Source organism: Narcine bancroftii, chromosome 5 (genome assembly GCF_036971445.1).
Source record: "Narcine bancroftii isolate sNarBan1 chromosome 5, sNarBan1.hap1, whole genome shotgun sequence".
NCBI lineage: Eukaryota > Metazoa > Chordata > Chondrichthyes > Torpediniformes > Narcinidae > Narcine > Narcine bancroftii.
In genome coordinates, this window is record NC_091473.1 from 210,315,164 (window position 1) to 210,334,053 (window position 18,890).

General features: G+C 44.9%; 1 protein-coding gene across 1 annotated transcript; it reads right to left on the reverse strand.

Moving 5' to 3' along the window:
* Window positions 1-1,921: 1,921 nt before the first annotated feature.
* Window positions 1,922-8,602, reverse strand: LOC138764702 (zinc finger protein 229-like). The gene is made up of 2 exons (XM_069940950.1): window positions 8,446-8,602; window positions 1,922-6,655 (listed from the first exon to the last, which is right to left on the reverse strand). Exon 2 carries the CDS (start codon window positions 6,463-6,465, stop codon window positions 5,191-5,193), a length of 1,275 nt encoding a protein of 424 aa, XP_069797051.1. The 5' UTR covers window positions 6,466-6,655; window positions 8,446-8,602; the 3' UTR covers window positions 1,922-5,190.
* Between the last annotated feature and the right edge of the window lie 10,288 nt (window positions 8,603-18,890).

The window sequence follows — 18,890 nt, forward strand, 5'->3', positions numbered from 1 at the left end:
CTACCTCCTCAGGAGTTGGGGAGGTTTGGTATGTCAGCAAACACCCTGGCAAACTACGACAGACATGCAGCAGAAGGTGGGCTGACCGACTGCATCACTGTCAGTACCTCAGAGCAGAAAGCCTATCGCAACACACACAGCCCAAACTCTCCCTGCCATTGACAGCATCTGCATGAGATGTTAGGTTGGAGTACAGCTGCAGTTATCAAGGATCTGCACCACCCAGGACGTGCTGTTCTCGCTGCTGCCACCAGGAAAAAGTTAGTAGGTGCCACAGGACTCGTCCACCAGGCTCACCAACAGTTGCTACCCCTCAACCACCAGACTCCCAAACAACAGAACCAATCAGAAACTCATTTTCAAGACTCTTACATTATTTTGCTGTACATTTATTTTTACTTGTATTTATAGTTTATTTATGTCTTTCTTTGTTTACATTTCTCTTAAATACATCTTTCTTCTCGAGTTCAGTTACTGATAAGTAGAAATTCTGTCGAGCCCAGAGGAAGACGAATCTCAGGGTTCTATGTGATGTCATCGATTGTCCTAGGATCCTGTCGCCTCTTCCAATGCCTGCTCTTCGCAGCTGTGCAGCCCTGTCCAGTGCATCAATTCCGGGCTCAAGGCATCCAGGTCACCCTCCTCGACCCCTGTTGCGAACCCCAGTCGTGATAAGGAAGCTGCCAGCATTCAGGGTCTTTCAGGAGCCCTGCTCCCCATCGGCAACCTCACAAATTCCTGACCTATCTTTCAACGGCTCTTGAACCCCCACCACCCCGTTGCACTGATCATAGACTTGCTCTACACCACTATGAAGGATTGTCTGTACCTTCGTAAAGCTGCTTGTTTGCTTGCACTACAGTAACTGTGAATATTTATTGTCTCTTTTTAGATACATGAAACTAGAAAAAATGCAGGATTCTGCAGTGGTGAAATTTGAGACAGTTGATCAGTACAACACTGTGGGCGAAGGACCTATACTGTGCAGTAGCTTTTTTTAAAAAATGTACTTCACTGTATACTATGGTTTCATTATGAACTATCTGTATGTCTGAGACCAGTACGAATTTCAGAGTATTTGTACATTGTATATTACAATAAATTTTATTATTATCTTGCTATCTGTGTCCCAAAAACTGGTCTCCACCTGGCATCCTGGTGTGAGCCCTTGCACCGTGAACCCCCACGTCGCATTAATGCTGTGGTTCCCTGCAGGACCTTCTCCGAGACTTGTTCTTCCACTCTGGTGACCTGCGCCGTTCCACTTCTTCCTCTGAGTCCATAACACTCGAGGTCTGGGCTGCCGAACCTTGGGCATCGCCATTCAAGGAACCCACTGTTGGATCTTTGATGTTCAGTTAAACTGCCACCAGCTCCGTTCTACAGGCAGTTGAAACCTGCGCAGGGCATTCGATGGAAACACCAGGCAGTTGGACCTCATGGAGAAACACTGACAGATGCATCTCTGCTGTCCCGCTCCTCCCGGGTCTGCACCAACGACAGCAGCGCCACCATCTTGAGATGTCCACTGGTCTGGACTCAAAACCACCTGTCTCTGCCATTGGATCCTTGCAGCAATAAACCTGAATATGTTGGAGTTTTTTTGTTGTTGTTGTGGAGGTGATTGAACAAGCTCTTGGTCTCTGCTGTTTCACGAGAGACCGTTGACATTACCCACAATGCCTGGTGCTCCAGAAACTGCCCAGTACATTACAGTAAAAAACAACTCTCCCTACCATCAAGAACCTCAAAATGGACACGTCAAAAAGCAGGAGCAATCATCAAGGATCCACACCATCCAAGATATGCTGTTCTCGTTGATGCCATCAGGAAAGAGTTAAGAGGTACCAGCAGATTCAGGAACACCTGCTACCCCTCCGCCATCAGTCTCCTAAACAACAAACTCAAAGACTCATTTAAGGGCTCTTACTTTGCACTTTATTTGTGATTGAATATTTATTTTCTGTATTGTACAATCGGCTTGTTTGCACTTGCTTCTAATAACATAAGAAATAGGAGCAGGAGTTGGCCATCCAGTCCGTCATATCTGTTCCACCATTCAGCGAGAGCTTGTCCGATCTGATGATGGGCTTATTTTCATTTTCCTGTCTTTTCCCCACATCCCTTAATTTTCCCCTTCTATGTAAAAATTGATCCAATCTTTTCAAATACATTTACTGAGGTCACCTCCACTGCTTCAATGGGCAGAAAATTCCATCGATTAATCATCCTCTGGGAAAAGCAGCACCTCTTCTCCCTCCTAAATCTACTACCCTGAATCTTAAAGCTACACCTCCTAGATCTGGCCTCCCCCACCAATGGATACAATCTACCTACCTCTATCTTATCTACGGCTTTCATAATTTTATAGGTTTCTCGAAGATCTCCTCTCATTCTTCGAGATTCAAGTGAGCACAGACCCAGAAGACACAATATCTCATCTGCTAACCTCTTCATCTCGGGGAACCTTCTCTGCACTGCGTTCAAAGCCAGTACACTCTTCCTCAAGTAAGGAGACCAGAATTGCACGCAGTACTCCAAATGCACATTCACCAGTACCCTGTTGCCATATAACCTCCCTGCTCCTGAATTCAATGCCTCAAGCAATGATAGCTAACATTCCATTTGCCTTCTTGATCTCCTACTCCACCTGCAAACCAACCTTTTATGATTCATGTACAAGCTCTCCCAAATCCTTCTGCGTGGTAGCATGCTACAATCGCTTGCTTTTTAAATAATAATCTGATCTTCCATTTCTTCCTTCCAAAGTGGATAGCCTCACATTTACCAACATTTTACTCCATCTGCCAGACCCTTGCTCACTCACTTAATCTATCGATATACCCCCTGCAGATTCTGTATCCTCTGCACAATTTGCTTTACCTCTCAATTTAGTGTCAATAGCAAACTAAGATACACTTGCACTCGGTCTCCTCTCCCAGGTCATTAATCTAGATCGTGATCCGTTGCAGACCCAGCACCGACCTCTGCGGAACACTGCTTACCACTCGTTTAGATTTCACTCTTGTATACAAATCTCCCGAGTGCAGTTTCTTTGAGCTACAAATACATAGAAAATCTGTCTGGCCCCAGGAATTTCAGGGTTGTATGTGATGACATGTTATGTACTCTGGCAATAAATCTGAATTTTGGAGTTCAGTGTGCAGATACAAGAGATGAGAATCCACAGAAGAGACAGGAGTAGGTGGATCCAGGACACCCTTTGAATTCAAGGAAGATGGGGGCAGGATTGGGTGTGATTGGCATGAAGGCAGGGTTAAATATGATGTCATAAAAAGGGCTCACATGGGGTGTTCTATCAGAGTCAGAGTGTTTTCTGGACCACGATATGCCGGGGTTAAAAATGTCATCAACAAATTCATTGGAAGTGGCAAAATATATTTTTCCCCATTAAAACAAAAATCTAGTATTCTGATAAATGATTCTCTCACTCTCTGGAAGACCTGGTCTGCAGCTGAAATTTACATCTCCAATTTATTCCCAGGAAAATCGTTTCCTCGTGGATTCTGTAACGTGCTGATCAAGGAAGTGAACACGGATACATTCCATCAACCCCTTGTCAGGGCTCCTCTGACTGTATTTCTCTGCATTCACCTCCATGGTTCATCCCCCAGTTCCACCCAGCCTGTCTGAATGATCTACACCTGGGTAGGACTGGGATCAATATCCCAGGGGGGATTGTTTGCCTGTGCTGTTGGGGAGGGTTAGTACTGTGGCAGGGGAATGGCATCATCTACAGGGAGACAGAAGGAAGTAAAATTGAGATAGAAGCAAAAGGTTAAAAAAAAGGGAAAGAAAGTGAAGACAGAAAAAAATTTAATGTAAGAGACAGAAAAGGTCACATTGCAACTTGACTGAAGAAAAGGACACCGAGTGTGAGGGCACTTTATCTGAATGCCCAGAACATTGGAAACAAGGAAACAACTGTTGGCACAAAGTTTAAAGGGGTCAAGACACAAACATGATTGCAGGTTGGAGATGACTGGGAATTAAATACCCAGGATTGTCAGAGAATTTGGAAGGGTAGGAAGATACAGGAGGTGGGGTAGCACTCTTAATTCACGGTGAGATCAGGATGATAGGGAAAGATTATATAGTTTCTGAGGAGCAGAATGTTAAATTGATCTGGGTAGAGAATAATAAGGGGACAAAAATCACTGGTGGGAGAAATCCACAGGTCACCAAATAATAACATTACAGGGGCACAGACAGCTACAGTACACACTGTTGGGTCTGGAGATAACATTGACTAGAAGGTGCTTCGGAAGACAAGAATGAGGTCAAAATCTTCCAGTTGCAGCCAGTTTTATTCAATGTCCATCAAGGTATAGGTCAGACAGGGTCTGTCCGTACCAGCCAACCCAGCAGACCTGATGCAGTTTAGATAAAAAAAATCAGTTGAACAGGTGCAGCAGGCTGACTGGGGGTTATACAAACACACAGACTGGAGCTACAAGGAAAAACCCCATCGGAACAACAATCTGGACCCCAATTGTCGACACAACTTGCAAACTGGAGGGACCTCCTTTTCATTTGAGTGAGTCTGTTTTTCCATATTCCCAATGAAGGATCCAGGTCCGAAATGCCGACTGCCTTTCCCTTCCTGTGGTCACTGTGTGTCCTGCTGAGTTTCTCCAGCACTAATGTGCATTGCATCTTATATTCCGTTCAGACCCTCTCCAACCAGGTGGCATCAATATCAACCTCCAGTTTCTGTTACCCCTGTTCCCTCTCTTCCAGCTCCACACCCCCTTCAGTTCCTTCTCCCATCAGATGTCCTGAACCCTCTCTCCTGCACTTCTCAGCTTCTCTCTCTTCTACCCTCCCATCAGTGTCCACATTGAAGCGTCTGCTACTCCCTTTCCCCTCACCCTTTTTATTCAGGAAAATCTCTCATTTTTGTAAATCCTAGGGAAGGGCTCAGGCCCAAAATATCAAATGCCCTTTCCTTTCTATGGATACTGCATGACCTTACCTAATCTGCAAATCCAGCAGTTTGCAGCAGAGATTCAAACAACGAATTTCAAACACCAAAGTGCACTTGCACAGCTAAGTCACATCTAGCAGTTAACGTCTGGTTTATGATCTCGACAAAAGCCCAGCCACAGACTGTAGGGCAGATTGAAACATTCCCCAGAAGGTGAACAGTCTCTTCCTGGTGCAAATTCATCAGTGGGTCTGCAGAGAGCAGGAATCGGTGAATCCCTTTCCGCACTTGCTGGGAGAGAATGATCTCTCCCCGGTGTGAACTCTCAGGTGCCTTTGGAGGTTGGTGGAATGAGTGAAGCCGATCCCACATAGGGAGCAAGTGAACGGTTTCTCCCCGGTGTGAACTCGTTGGTGGGCCTGCAGGGCAGAGGGCCAAGAAAACCCCTTCCCGCACAGGGAGCAGGTGAATGGCCTCTCACCAGAGTGAACTTGTTGGTGTACCTGCAGGCCTGAATGCCAAGAGAACCCCTTCCCGCACAGGGAGCAGGTGAACGGTTTCTCCCCGGTGTGAACTCTCTGGTGAGCCTGCAGAGAGGAGGAATCAGCAAACCCCTTCCCGCACTTGCTGCAAGTGAACGGTTTCTCCCCGGTGTGAACTCTCTGGTGGGTCAACAATGCGGAAGACTGAGAGAACCCTTTCCCACATAGGGAGCAGGGAAATGGTCTTTCTCCGGTGTGAACCCGCTGGTGTGCCCGCAGGCCAGAGGGCTGAGAAAAGCCCTTTCCGCACAGGGAACAAGTGAACGGTCTCTCCCCAGTGTGAATTCTCTGGTGTTGTAGCAGATGCGAGGATCGAGAGAATACCTTCCCACATGGGTAGCAGGTAAACGGCTTCTCCCCCGTGTGAACCCGCTGGTGTGTCCGCAGGCCAGAGAGCTGAGAGAACCCCTTCCCGCACAGGGAGCAGGTGAAAGGTTTCTCCCCAGTGTGAACCCGCTGGTGTACCTGCAGACCCGAGGGCCAAGAAAACCCCTTCCCACACAGGGAACAGGTGAACGGTTTCTCCCCGGTGTGAATTCTCTGATGTTGTTGCAGGTGTGACGAACGAGAAAACTCCTTCCCACATACATTGCACTTAAAGTCTCTCTCCCCAGAGTGAATGTTTTGGTGCTGCAGGAGGCTGGAGGACTGGGTGAACCCCTTCCCACACACATGACAGATGAACAGACTCTCCCCAGGGGGAACACACCCGTGCTCCTCCAGGTCCTGAAAGGTTGGAAAGCTCTTCCCACAGTCAGAGCACAGGAATGGGCTCCCCATCATGTGGACACATTGGTGTTGCAGCAGTGCCTCCGAGCTGGCGAATCCATCCCCACATTCGGAACAGGGGAACGGTCTCTCCCCAGTGTGAGCACAGGGATGCGTTCCCAGCAAGTCCACAGAAAGCCCTTCCTCACCGCACACTTCACTTTGGAGTGTTTTATCTGCTGTGTCACTGGTCACCTGACCCTCCATGTCGGCCAATTGGCTGGTCCAATTCACGCATTCAACGGGTGTAGGGTTTCTCTGTGCTGTGATCTCTGCGCTCCTAATCCACTGATAAAACTGGCTGACACAAAGGTTCCGAGGTATCCAGTCGGAGTGTCAGACCACAATGTGGCGTTGTCTGAAGCTTCCTGCCTGGAAACGCACTGTTTTCTTAACCCTGTGAAGAGAAGATGGAGGAGTGAGAGGGAGAAAGATATTCTCTGCAGCCAATGTTCCAGGACGACACACTCCGGAGGCTTGGCCAGCAACTTGACAAACCATGGAAGGGTCTTGAACTGCGAGAGGGATAATCACGGACAGATAGACACATAGTGGGTGAAATTTAGCATAGAGAAACTAGTGTGATATGATTTGATGGAAAGGAGACGAGGAAACAAAGATTAACGAGCAAGGAACTTGTTATGAACCTAGGAAACATGCAACAATCTGAGGGAGAAATCAGGAATTATTTCAGATTTTTAAGCAGAAGGCACACGACAGCTTTTGTTTAGCAGGTTGATGATCACATTATTACCCAGAATCCTCAATGGTACTGAAACTTCTGTGTAACGCAACTCTAAAGCTCCAAAGCATGCATGTAAACTGCATCCCCACATCACCTTTCCATTGTGACGTCTAAAGATTCGCCAACTTCCAACCACCTGACTCGAATCAGAGACCCGTCCCTCAGCCGCTATCAGCCCATGTGATCCTGCCCAAGTCACATACTCTCCCAACTGCACACGGGGCTCCCTGAGCGGCAATGGTGGGGGGGGGGGGGGGGGAGGTGATGGGGAGATGGGAGAGGGTCCTTGGTAACGACTGTGCTGGTGGCAGGAATTCAGCCACATCTGAGAGTCAAGTAAGGTCAGAGGCCAGATAAGTGGGGCAGGGATGGGCAAGTTACGAGGAGAACACACAGACCTGGATGTTGGCACCTCCATCTACAAATCTTCTCTTTCTGTCTCCTTTCCCCAACTCTGTTTTCACACAGCCAGTCTCACCATCAATTCTTGCCTCTTTCTTGCCTAACCTTCCAACCAGATCCAATTAATATCTTTTGTCTGTCCTACTACACCAGTGGTTCTCAACCTTTGTCTTTCCACTCACATACCACTTTAAGTATTCCCTATGCCACAGGTGCTCTGTGATTAATAAGGGATTGCCTCAGGTGGTATGTGAGTGGAAAGAAAAAAGGTTGAAAACCACTGTTTTCATTGACTCGTTATGTGCAGTTTCAGAACTCCGAAGGAAATGGGGCCAAATGGGAATTTTTCTCAAGTAAAATGTCTCAGTAACAATTGTGTCTAGAGAAGTGATTCTCAACCTTCCCTTCCCACTCACATATCACCTTAAGCAATCCCTTACTAATCAGAGCACCGACGACAGAGAGAATAGTTAAAGTGATATGCGAGTGAAAAAAGTTTGAGAAACACTGCACTGCACTAAGTGATCGCGGCTAATTCAACGAGAGGAAAGCGCAGCTCGTCAGCAGGGCAACCCCTCAGAATATGCCCACACCCCTTACATTCCAGGCATCTCAGATCCCCCCACGGCAATCATTCCCAAAAAAGTCCACCTGGAACTGACCCATCTTCACCCATCTGCCTTTTAAACCCAGACACCGACCACATGCTGAGTTCCTGCAGCATTTCACGGTGTCTGCAGACTTCACCCTCCCTCCCTATCTATCCTCATGTCCACTTTCCTCTCCATCTCTCTCTCCCCACCCCGTCCCCTCTGTGCCCTGTTCCTCCAGTTCTGCTTCCACACAGCCAACCCACCCCCCACCAGTCCTCCCCTTCCCTCTCTCCTGTCCTCCCCTCCACATCCCATTAACACCTTTTGTCTGTCGCTCTGTTCTCCTCCTCCTGCCGTTTCTTCCCAGCCTTTTAATTCAGGCGCTGCCGGCTTTTGACAGCCCCTGAAGAAGGGCTCAGGCCCGCCCCGTCAGGGATAGATCTTTACCTCCTGCGAACGCCGCTGAGATCCTCCGGCGTTTCCGACCTCTCCTTTGGGCGACCCCTTCCCCCCCTCAGTGGGCCAGCGCGCAGGTGCGAGGGAGCATGATTGACAGTTTCCAATGGCGAATCCGACGGGGAGATTGGGACGCGTGGGGGTGATTGGTGTGGAGGCGGGTCCGGGAGAGTGACGGGTTTCCGAAGGTGAGCATTGGTGGAAGATGGGGAGCGGGGATGAGTCATCGGGCGATGTGCGCGATGACGCCAAAAAGGCACATCACGTGCTTTAGTTGAGGTTTGTTTGTCCTCATTAAGGCGGCTGAGGTAGATCAGTTTCAGGCACCCAGTGCATTGTGGGTGTAAACGCTGCCATCTCTTTACAGAATCACAATTTATTGTCATTAACGTCAGGAAATTCGTTGTTTTGCGGTAGCATCACAGAGCAAACATTCATATAAAGCATCTTACAACAATAAATAAAAACTGCACTAAAAGTCAAAGTGAGGCAGTGTCTGGTTCATTGATCGTTCAGGAATCGATGGCAGCGGGGACAAAGCTGTCCTTGTGCCACTGAGTGCTCGTCTTCAGGCTCCTATACCTTTCACTGATGGTAACAGAGTGAAGAGGGCATGGTCTGGGTGGGGGGGGGGGGTGTCATTGAGGGTGGAGTGGTCTGGTGATGTCGTAGACCGAGGTAACAACCCTCTGGAGGTTTTTCTTGTCCTGAGATTTGGCACCTCCATATCAGACAGAAATACAACCAGCCAGAATACTCTCCATGGTACACCTGTAAGTTTTCAAATGCCTTTGGTGACATGCCGAATCTCCTCAGACACCTTGCAAAGTATAGCCACTGGCGAGCCTTCTTCATGATTGCACCAATGTGGAGGCTTCCAGGACAGATCCTCGGAGATGTTGACACCCAGGAATTTGACATTCTTGACTCTCTCCACGACTGAGCCCTTTTTTAAAAAAAAATATTTTTCACACTATGAACCATATTGACCAAAATACACATAAACCTTTCCCCTCTTGAATATCTCCCCCTTTTCCCCTCTCCCTTCCCTCCCTCCTTCCCACCCCCTCCCCACCCACTCAACATTCAACATATATGATACATTAAACCCATTAAACAATATCATCACACAATGAAAATAAACAAGAAAATTGTGTCATCTACTTTTACACATTGGTTCAGTTCATTTTGTCTTCTTTTTGTGAGAGACCAGTAACACTGAGATCAGTAACACTGATCATTGTGTGAGATCAGTATTACTGATCTAAAAGAAAAGTGAGGATTGTGAGAGATGAGAAAAACTGATATTGCAATATGAACATGAAGAAAATAAAATTGATACATAAGTAAATGAATGAAGCCAATACAACCAACATGAGACATGGATATTAGAAGGCAGGAAGCTGACACTGTCTGAGTAAGATAAGAATCTCCTAGCCCTTCAGAAAGAAGCAGCAAGTTCACTGAATGAAGGAGATAAGGACAGACAATTGAGAATAGAAGTAGAGTTAGTCTGAACGAGATAAGGGTCGCCAAGTCCCAAATAGAATTAGCAAGGCTTGCATAAGTAATTAGAAAACCTTAGACTGTATTAGCAAGTTATACATATATAATTAGTAAGCCATACACAGATTTTTCAAGTATGCATATTTAACTAGTAAACCCTAGACAAGATTAACGAACCCTGCATATGAAGGGACTGTAGCCCTGAGAGTCGGGAAGGTGTGAATGGGGACAAGGGCAAGGTTGTGAATAAGAACAATGGGAATAATGGCATGAGAAGACACCGACAGGATACCCCCTGGTCCTCCAAGTATACTGAAACTGCACGTAGGCAGGAAGGATTGCCTCTGCCAAACCCATCCAGGGGGCAGAAGAATGTAAGGGGGAGGGTATTCTGATACTGAAATTTACTGTATAAAAGTTGGGTGAGCCCCAGTGTATGTGTGTATTCCCAGGGTAAGGGGAAGCACCCAACTTTGCATTGTTGTTGTAATAAATGTTCTTTGTTCTCAATATTTGTCTCGAGCAATTTCTTTAAAGGTACTTCTGTTTCTAACATTTTCGTTCTGTCATTTTAGGTCACACATGTCAAACTCAGGCCCGTGGGCCAAATTTGGCCTGTGATATAATTATATTTGGCCCGCAAGATCATATCAAATATGTATTAGAGCTGGCCCGCTGGCCGCCGTGCCAGTATAGCGCATGCACAGCTAATACTACAAGTCCCAGAATGGTTTGCAAATGCGCCGGCCCGTCAGCCCGCTAATCGCCCCCACCTCCTCTCTTTACTTTCATTAGCACCTGCGACCTGTCGCCTAACTCACATGTAATAAATCCCTTACGAAAAATGGCCAAACAAAAGACAGAAAACAGGACCTTTCAACACAGGTGGGAGGCAAACTCTGACCCCAGAGTTTGATGAACTTGCATCTAAGAAGAGATGCCAAGTATCTGCTTTAGACCCAGGTGCATCAGAGTAAATCACAATGTGGCAAGCTAAGCTTGGATTAATATTTTCTTTGGTTAACTTTGGACTGTTCATAGTTGAAAGATTGGATTTTCATTGAAGCAAGTTGTTATTTTTTTGACTTGTTGGCTTGTGAAAAAAAATACATTTAAAAGGAGCTTAAAGGCTATAGAGAAATATTATTTATTGAATATTTTATTTCTCATTTGTTAATGCTTCTTCTGGAAAGAGTTTAACCAAAACTATTATTAAACATTTATTTCAATAAGAAAAAGTTTAACATTACATATGTTGAAAGAAGAGAAGATATGCAGATGTTGTTGAAAATTTTCAATAAATATTTAGTTTGGCCCACGACTTAGTCCAAGTTTTTAATTTTGGCCCTCTGTGAATTTGAGATTGACACCCCTGTTTTAGGTGGTGGAGGTTCGCAGTAGGACTTCTCTGTTGTGTTCTATATACGGTTCCCAATTTTGTTTGAATATTGTGATATTATTTCTTAAATTATATGTTATTTTTTCCAATGGAATACATTTATTCATTTCTATGTACCATTGCTGTATTCTCAGGCTATCTTCTGATTTCCAGGTTGACATAATACATTTTTTTTCTACAGCTAGGGCTATCATAATAAATCTTTTTTGTGCTCCATCCAAATCGAGGCCAAGTTCTTTACTTCTTATATTACTTAGAAGAAAGATCTCTGGATTTTTTGGTATGTTGCTTTTTGTGATTTTATTTAATACCTGATTTCGATCTTCCCAAAACTTTTCCACTTTCTCACATGCCAAAATTGCATGTACTGTTGTTCCCATTTCCTCCTTACAGTGAAAAAATCTATCTGATACTATTGGGTCCCATTTATTTAACTTTTGGGGCATGGTGTATAGCCTATGTAACCATTTATATTGTATCATGCATAACCTCGTGTTTATTGTATTTTTCATAGTTCCGGAGCATAGCTTTTCCCATGTTTCATTCTTTATCTTTATGTTTAGATCTTGTTCCCACTTTTGTTTGGGTTTACAGCCTATTAGTGTTAGTGGTAAATCTTTCCAATGCTCTAAATCGTCCTGTAATTTTTTCATTAGTAGATAATAATTGAGTTTATATAGATGGCCGAGGTTTTTATTTATTTGTATACCTAGGTATCTTATTGCTTGCATTTGCCATCTGAATGGTGATTCCTTCTTAAATTTTGAGAAATCCGCATTATTCATTGGCATTGCTTCACTTTTATTTGCGTTAATCTTGTAACCCGACACTTCTCCATATTCCTTCAATTTTTTATGTAATTCTTTTATTGATAATTGTGGTTCTGTAAAGTATACTATGATGTCATCTGCAAATAGACTGATTTTATATTCCTTCTCTTTTATTTTTATCCCTCTTATTTTATTTTCTGTTCTTATCAGTTCTGCCAATAGTTCTATAGCTAATGAGAACAGTGATAGTGGACATCCCTGCCGAGTTGACCTGCTTAATTTAAATTGGTTTGATATATATCTATTTACTGTCACCTTCGCAAATGGTCCCTTATATAATGCTTTAATCCAATTAATATATTTCTCTGGTAGGTTGAACCTCTGTAGTACTTTGAATAAATAATTCCATTCTACTCTGTCAAAGGCTTTTTCTGCATCTAAGGCAACCGCCACTGTTGGCATCTTGTTTCCTTGTACTGCATGGATTAAGTTAATGAACTTACAGATATTGTCCGTTGTTTGTCTTTTCTTAATAAATCCCATTTGATCTAGTTTTACTATGTTTGGTGCACAGTCAGCCAATATGTTTGCTAATAGTTTAGCTATTATCTTATAATCTGTGTTGAGTAGAGATATTGGTCTATACGATGCTGGTGTTAGTGGATCTTTCCTCATCTTTGGTATTACTGTAATTATTGCTGTTTTCATGAATCTGGCATGTTTTGTGTTTCTTCAATCTGGTTCATTACTTCCTGGAGATGAGGAATTAATAAGTCTTTAATGTTTTATAGAATTCTATTGGGAGTCCGTCCTCTCCCGGGATTTTATTGTTCGGTAGTTTTTTTAATATGTCCTTTATTTCCTCTATTTCAAATCATTTTATTAATTTGTTTTTCTCCTCTTCTTGCAATTTTGGTAGTTCAATTGTAGCTAGAAATTCATCTATTTTGTCTTCTTTCCCTTCGTTCTCAGTTCGGTATAATTGCTCGTAGAATTCATTAAAGTTTTCATTCATCTCTGTTGGGTTATATGTAATTTGTTTGTCCTTTTTCCTTGATGCCAATACCGTTCTTTTAGCTTGTTCTGTTTTAAGCTGCCAAGCTAGTATTTTGTGCGTTTTTTCTCCTAGCTCATAATACTTCTGCTTTATTTTCATTATGTTCTTCTCCACCTTATACGTTTGTAGTGTTTCATATTTTATTTTTTGTCCACCAATTCTCTTCATTTTGTTGTATCTTCCCTTGTTGCTAGTTCTTTTTCTGTACTTACTATTTCCCTTTCCAGCTGTTCTATTTCCAAATTGTAGTCCTTCTTCATCTTAGTCACATAACTTTAAAATGTACTTTGAAATAAATACAGAATCAGTGAAAGATAAATTTATATTATGGGATGCAATGAAAGCATTTATCAGAGGGCAGATAATAAGTTATCTAACTAAGATTTGTCGCTCAATTAATTCTCTAAAATCCTGTCTTTTAAGTAGCATGGAGTTTAATCTCCATCTATATGTTCTTGGTGGGATGTCCTCCAGTTCTATTGCTGATAACAGGGGTGAGTGATCCGATAACAATCTAGCTTTATATCCTGTTTTTCTAACTCTCCCTTGGATGTGGGCTGACAATAGGAACAGGTCTATCCTTGAGTATGTTTTATGTCTACCCGTATAATATGAGTATTCCTTCTCCTTTGGGTGTTGTCTCCTCCATATATCCAAAAGTTGCATTTCCTGCATCAATTTAACCATAAAATTGGTTACTTTGTTCTTTCTGCTCGTCTTTTTTCCAGTTTTATCCATCTTTGAGTCCAAATTAAGGTTAAAGTCCCCTCCTATAAGTATATTCCCCTGCATATCTTCAATCTTCAAAAAGATATCTTGCATAAATTTTTGATCCTCTTCATTAGGTGCATATACATTGAGCAAATTCCAAAATTCTGAATATATCTGACACTTTATCATTACATACCTCCCTGCTGGATTTATTGTTTCCTCTTCTATTTTGATTGGTACATTTTTATTGATTAATATAGCTACTCCTCTGGCTTTTGAATTATATGATGCTGCTGTTACGTGCCCTACCCAATCTCTCCTTAATTTCTTGTGTTCCACTTCAGTTAGATGTGTTTCCTGCACGAATATATATCAAATTTTTCTTTCTTCAGTAAATTTAACAGCTTCTTCCTTTTGATTTAGTTATGCATTCTGTTAATATTTATAGTCATAAATTCAACATGGCCATTTCATACTTTGTTTACCTCTCCTTTCCGCTTCCTCATCACCACCTTTCCCCCTTATCCATTTCTGTTTTCTTTTTTTGAACGCACTGTAAGACAACATTTCTAAAACATAAAATATTTCCACTATTGCCACATCTAAAATTCCCTTAACCCCAGATGTCCCCCCCTCTCTGAGTTGCCCCTTGTCCCTTGGCAGGCAACCACAACTTCCCTCTCCATTTGGATTGCGAACCCGCTCACAAGCGTCAACTGATTTCACAGTGACTGTTATTCTCTCCCACCCAACCCCCTCCAGAAAAGACTTTTATCTTCACAAATAACAAAGCTCATCCGCTTAATTCCCCCTTTACTTCCTTTCTTCCCTTTTCTTCCCCTCCTTAGTTCTTACTTATACATAATTTTTCTTTTTTATATGAAGTTTGTCGTCATTCTTGTTCTTGTTACATCTCTTCATCTCTCTTTCTGTTTTGCAGCCGTTCTGCAAATTCTCGTGCTTTCTCCGGATCCGAGAACAGTCTGCTTTGCTGCCCCGGGATAACTATTTTAAACCACCGCTGGATATCTTAACATAAATTTATAGCCTTTCTTCCATAGGATCGATTTTGCTGCGTTAAACTCCCTCTTCTTCAGGAGCTCAAAACTTATGTCTGGGTAGAAAAAATTATTTTGACCTTTGTATTCCAGTGACTTTTTGTCTTCTCTCATTTTTTTTTCATTGCCTTCTCCGATATATTTTCTCTTGTCGTATATCTCAGGAATTTTACTAAAATGGATCTTGGTTTTTGTTGTGGCTGTGGTTTTGGGGCTAATGTTCTGTGTGCCCTTTCTATTTCCATTCCTTCCTGCATTTCTGGCATTCCCAGGACCTTGGGGATCCATTCTTTAATAAATTCTTTCGTATCTTTGCCTTCTTCATCCTCCTTAAGGCCCACTATCTTTATATTGTTTCTCCTATTATAGTTTTCCATTATATCCATCTTCTGAGCTAACAACTCCTGTGTTTCTTTAACTTTTTTATCAATTTCTTCCAATTTTCTTTTTAAGTCGTCCACTTCCATTTCTATGGCTGTTTCTCATTCTTCCACCTTGTCTACTCTTTTCCCTATTTCTGTCATCACCAGCTCTAATCTACTCACTTTTTCTTCTGTACTTTTTATTCTTCTTTTTATTTCACTAAATTCTCACGTCAGCCATTCTTTTAATGCTTCCATATATTCTTGAAATTTTTTTAAAATCTAAGTACTGTCCATTCCCTTTATCTTCCATTTCTCTGTGCAGAGCTTGATGTTCTCCTTCTTCTTCTTCTGTGTCTGCTCTAGGGTTTGTGTCTTCTACTTCTCTTCCTTGTATCTGTGTCTCTTCTGACTTTCTTGTTGGCCTGTTTGTCTCAGTTTGTTGGGTATTTTTTTTATGTTGTCTTGACATTGGTCCTCTTTTTCTGGGCTAGTTATCTGTTGTGTCTCTGGTTTCCTTTTTTCATTCTCATCCCTCTCATTACTGTTATTTTCTGTATCTTCCCACTGGGAGCCCTGCTGTTGGGTCTTTCTCAGCTGTTCGTGCTCTGGAGTTCCACTCCACAGTTGGTCCCCCCTCCCGTCGGTGTTGTCTTTGTTGTGCGTGGTTGCACACCTCTGTTTGGCTCAGTGAGCCATCTTTGCAGTCCTGCGTTCGGTAGGTCACGACCCTGCGGGGTTTCCACTGACCTCAGGGAGTGGGCTCCTCTTTCCATGGCGGATCCCTGCTTCTTCATACAGGTAAGGCCTTCACCTTTCTCTTCTGGCATCTTTCCTTCTTCCCATTGTTTTTGGTTTTTCTTTCTTTGGTGCCATTTCCTCCACATCTTTATTTTTTATTTGTTGTGATTTGTGTGTCTGGGGCTTTGCTTTTTCTTCACTTTTTTCTTTCTTTTCTGGAGAGGGCTGATATTCTCCTACCGGCCACTACTCCATCACATGACTCCTCCACTACTGTGCCCTTGATGAGGATTAGTTCATGTTCTCCTGACTTCCTCCTGAAGTCCACAATCATCTCCTTGCTTTTGATAACATTGAGCACAAGGGCATTGGCATGATACCACTCAATGAGCCAATCTATCTCCCTCCTGTATGCTTTCTCATTTCTGTTTGAGATTCTGCTGACAACTGTGGAGTCATCAGCAAGTTTGAAGATAGCATTAGAATTGTGTCTGGCCACACAGTCATGGGTGTATAATGAGTAGAGCAATGGGCTTAGCACTCATCCTTGATGTGTGTCTGTGTTGATAATCACTGAGATCTTCTGATGAGAAAGCCAAGGATCCAGTTGCTGGGGGGTGGGGGGGGGGGGGGGAGGGAGAGGGGGAGGAGGGGGTGCAGAGGTCCAGAGTTTGCAGCTTCTTCACCAGCACTGAGGAAATAATGGTGCTGAAGGCTGAGCTGTAGCCGATGAAGAGCAGCCATATGTATGAGTTGTTTTTTTCCAGGTGATCCAGAGCTGATTGGAGAGCCAGTGGATATTGCATCTGTTGTTGAGTGATTGTGATGTTGGGCAAATTGCATCCCATGTTAAGAATTCTGCTCTATTTTATGTTTTTTTAATTTGTTATTATTTATATTTTTATTTATTTTATTTTATTATTTATTATTATGTACAGGCCTTTCAAATGAAGCAACACTTCACTTCTGTATCCGCAGGATTGATTGACTGCATCCAGTGCTCCCTTTGTGGCCTTCTCTACATCAAAGAGACTGGGTGCTGTCTGGGAGATCGGTTCACTGAGCACCCTCGCTCTGTCCGCACCACTGACAGGCACCTCCCTATGGCCAACCATTTCAGTTCTATGTCCCGCTCCCATACTCACATTTCTGTCCATGGCCTCATGACCACCCACAAATTTGACGGACAACACCTGATTTTTTCCATCTGGGCAGTTTCCATCTGGACGACATCAACATCAACTACTCTGGTTTCTGCTCACCTGTTCTCCTTCCCCCCTCCCTTTTCCCTTCCCTCTCTATTCACCAAGCCATCCATCCTCCCCCTGCTTGCTGCTGTGCCCTCCCCCCACTTCTCCACCTATTACCTCCTGCCTTCGCTGCCATGCTCCTCCCCCTGTGCCTCCCCCCTTACCTTTTTATTTGGGTGCCTGCTGACATTTTTTCATACCTGTAAGAAGGGCTCAAGCTTGAAACGTAGGTGATGTATTTTTATCTTTGGACCGGGGCCCCGGTCCGGGCAGAGAGTTGGAGGTGACGGCCCCGGTCCGGGCACAGGGAGAGCAGCGGCGGCCCCGGCCCTGGTCCGGGCAGAGGGTAGGCAGCGGCGGCCCCGATCCAGGCAGGAGCAAGGGGGAGGTGGCGGCCCCGGCCTCGGTCGAGTGAGGCAGGCGGAGGCCCCGGTCTGGGCAGAGAGTTGGAGGCGGCGGTCCCAGTCTGGGCACAGGGAGAGCAGCGGCGGCCCCGGCCCCAGTCCGGGCAGAGGGTAGGCGGCGGCGGCCCCGATCCGGGCAAGAGCTACGGGGAGGTGGCGGCCCCAGCCTCGGTCGAGTGAGGCTGGCGGAGGCCCCGGTCCGGGCAGAAAGTAGGAGGCGGCGGCCCCAGTCCGGACACAGGGAAAGCAGCGGCGGCCTCGGCCCCGGTCCGGGCAGTATGGACCGACCTAGGAGGGGAGGCAGACCCCTCCAGCCCGGGTAAGAAACCTGCATAGGAGAAGGCCACTCCGATATAAAACCTACGACTCAAGGACCTTGCTGCCACGTCCCAGCTTGCTTGGCCACGGCAAACGAACCATGGGTGTAAAGGGTGGGGCCAGTACTGCGCGCACTGCACTCCACCTAAAAGCTCCTTTGCGCAGGCCCGAGGACAGGTCCACGTCCTCCCCCTCCACGTCCTCCCCCTCCACGACCTCCCCCTCCACGTCCTCCCCCTCAAAAGATGCTCACAAACTCAAACTAGCATGCTGGAACATCAGAACCATGCTAGACAAGGCTGACAGACACCAATCTGAATGTCGGTCTGCCCTCATTGCACATGAACTCCTCAGACTTGACATTGACATAGCCACTCTCAGTGAAGTCCGCCTGGCAGATGTAGGCAGCCTCCAAGAACACGGCGCAGGCTACACACTCTACTGGTCTGGCAAGCCTTTGGATGAATGACGCCTATCTGGTGTAGGCTTCATGGTCAAGAACTCCATTGCCTCCAAACTCTAAAACCTCCCGACAGGCCACTCGGACCGGATCATGTCCATGCGACTCCCCCTTCAAAACAAGCATCGCATCACCCTCATCAGTGTCTATGCTACAACCCTCCAGGCGGAACCAATAGAAAAGGACAAGTTCTACACTGACCTGCGCAACCTCATTCAACGCACCCCTACAGCCGACAAGGTTGTCATCCTTGGCGACTTCAACGCTCACGTTGGCAAAGACTCAGAAACCTGGCCAGGAATCCTGGGCAAGCATGGTGTCGGCAAGTGCAACGACAACGGGCACCTCCTGTTGGAGCTCTGCGCAGAAGAGCGGCTTAACATTACAAACACCCTTTTTC

Excerpts from the sequence above, each read along its gene's own strand:
- LOC138764702 (XM_069940950.1), bottom strand. The coding sequence starts at position 6,465 with ATGGAGGGTCAGGTGACCAGTGACACAGCAGATAAAACACTCCAAAGT.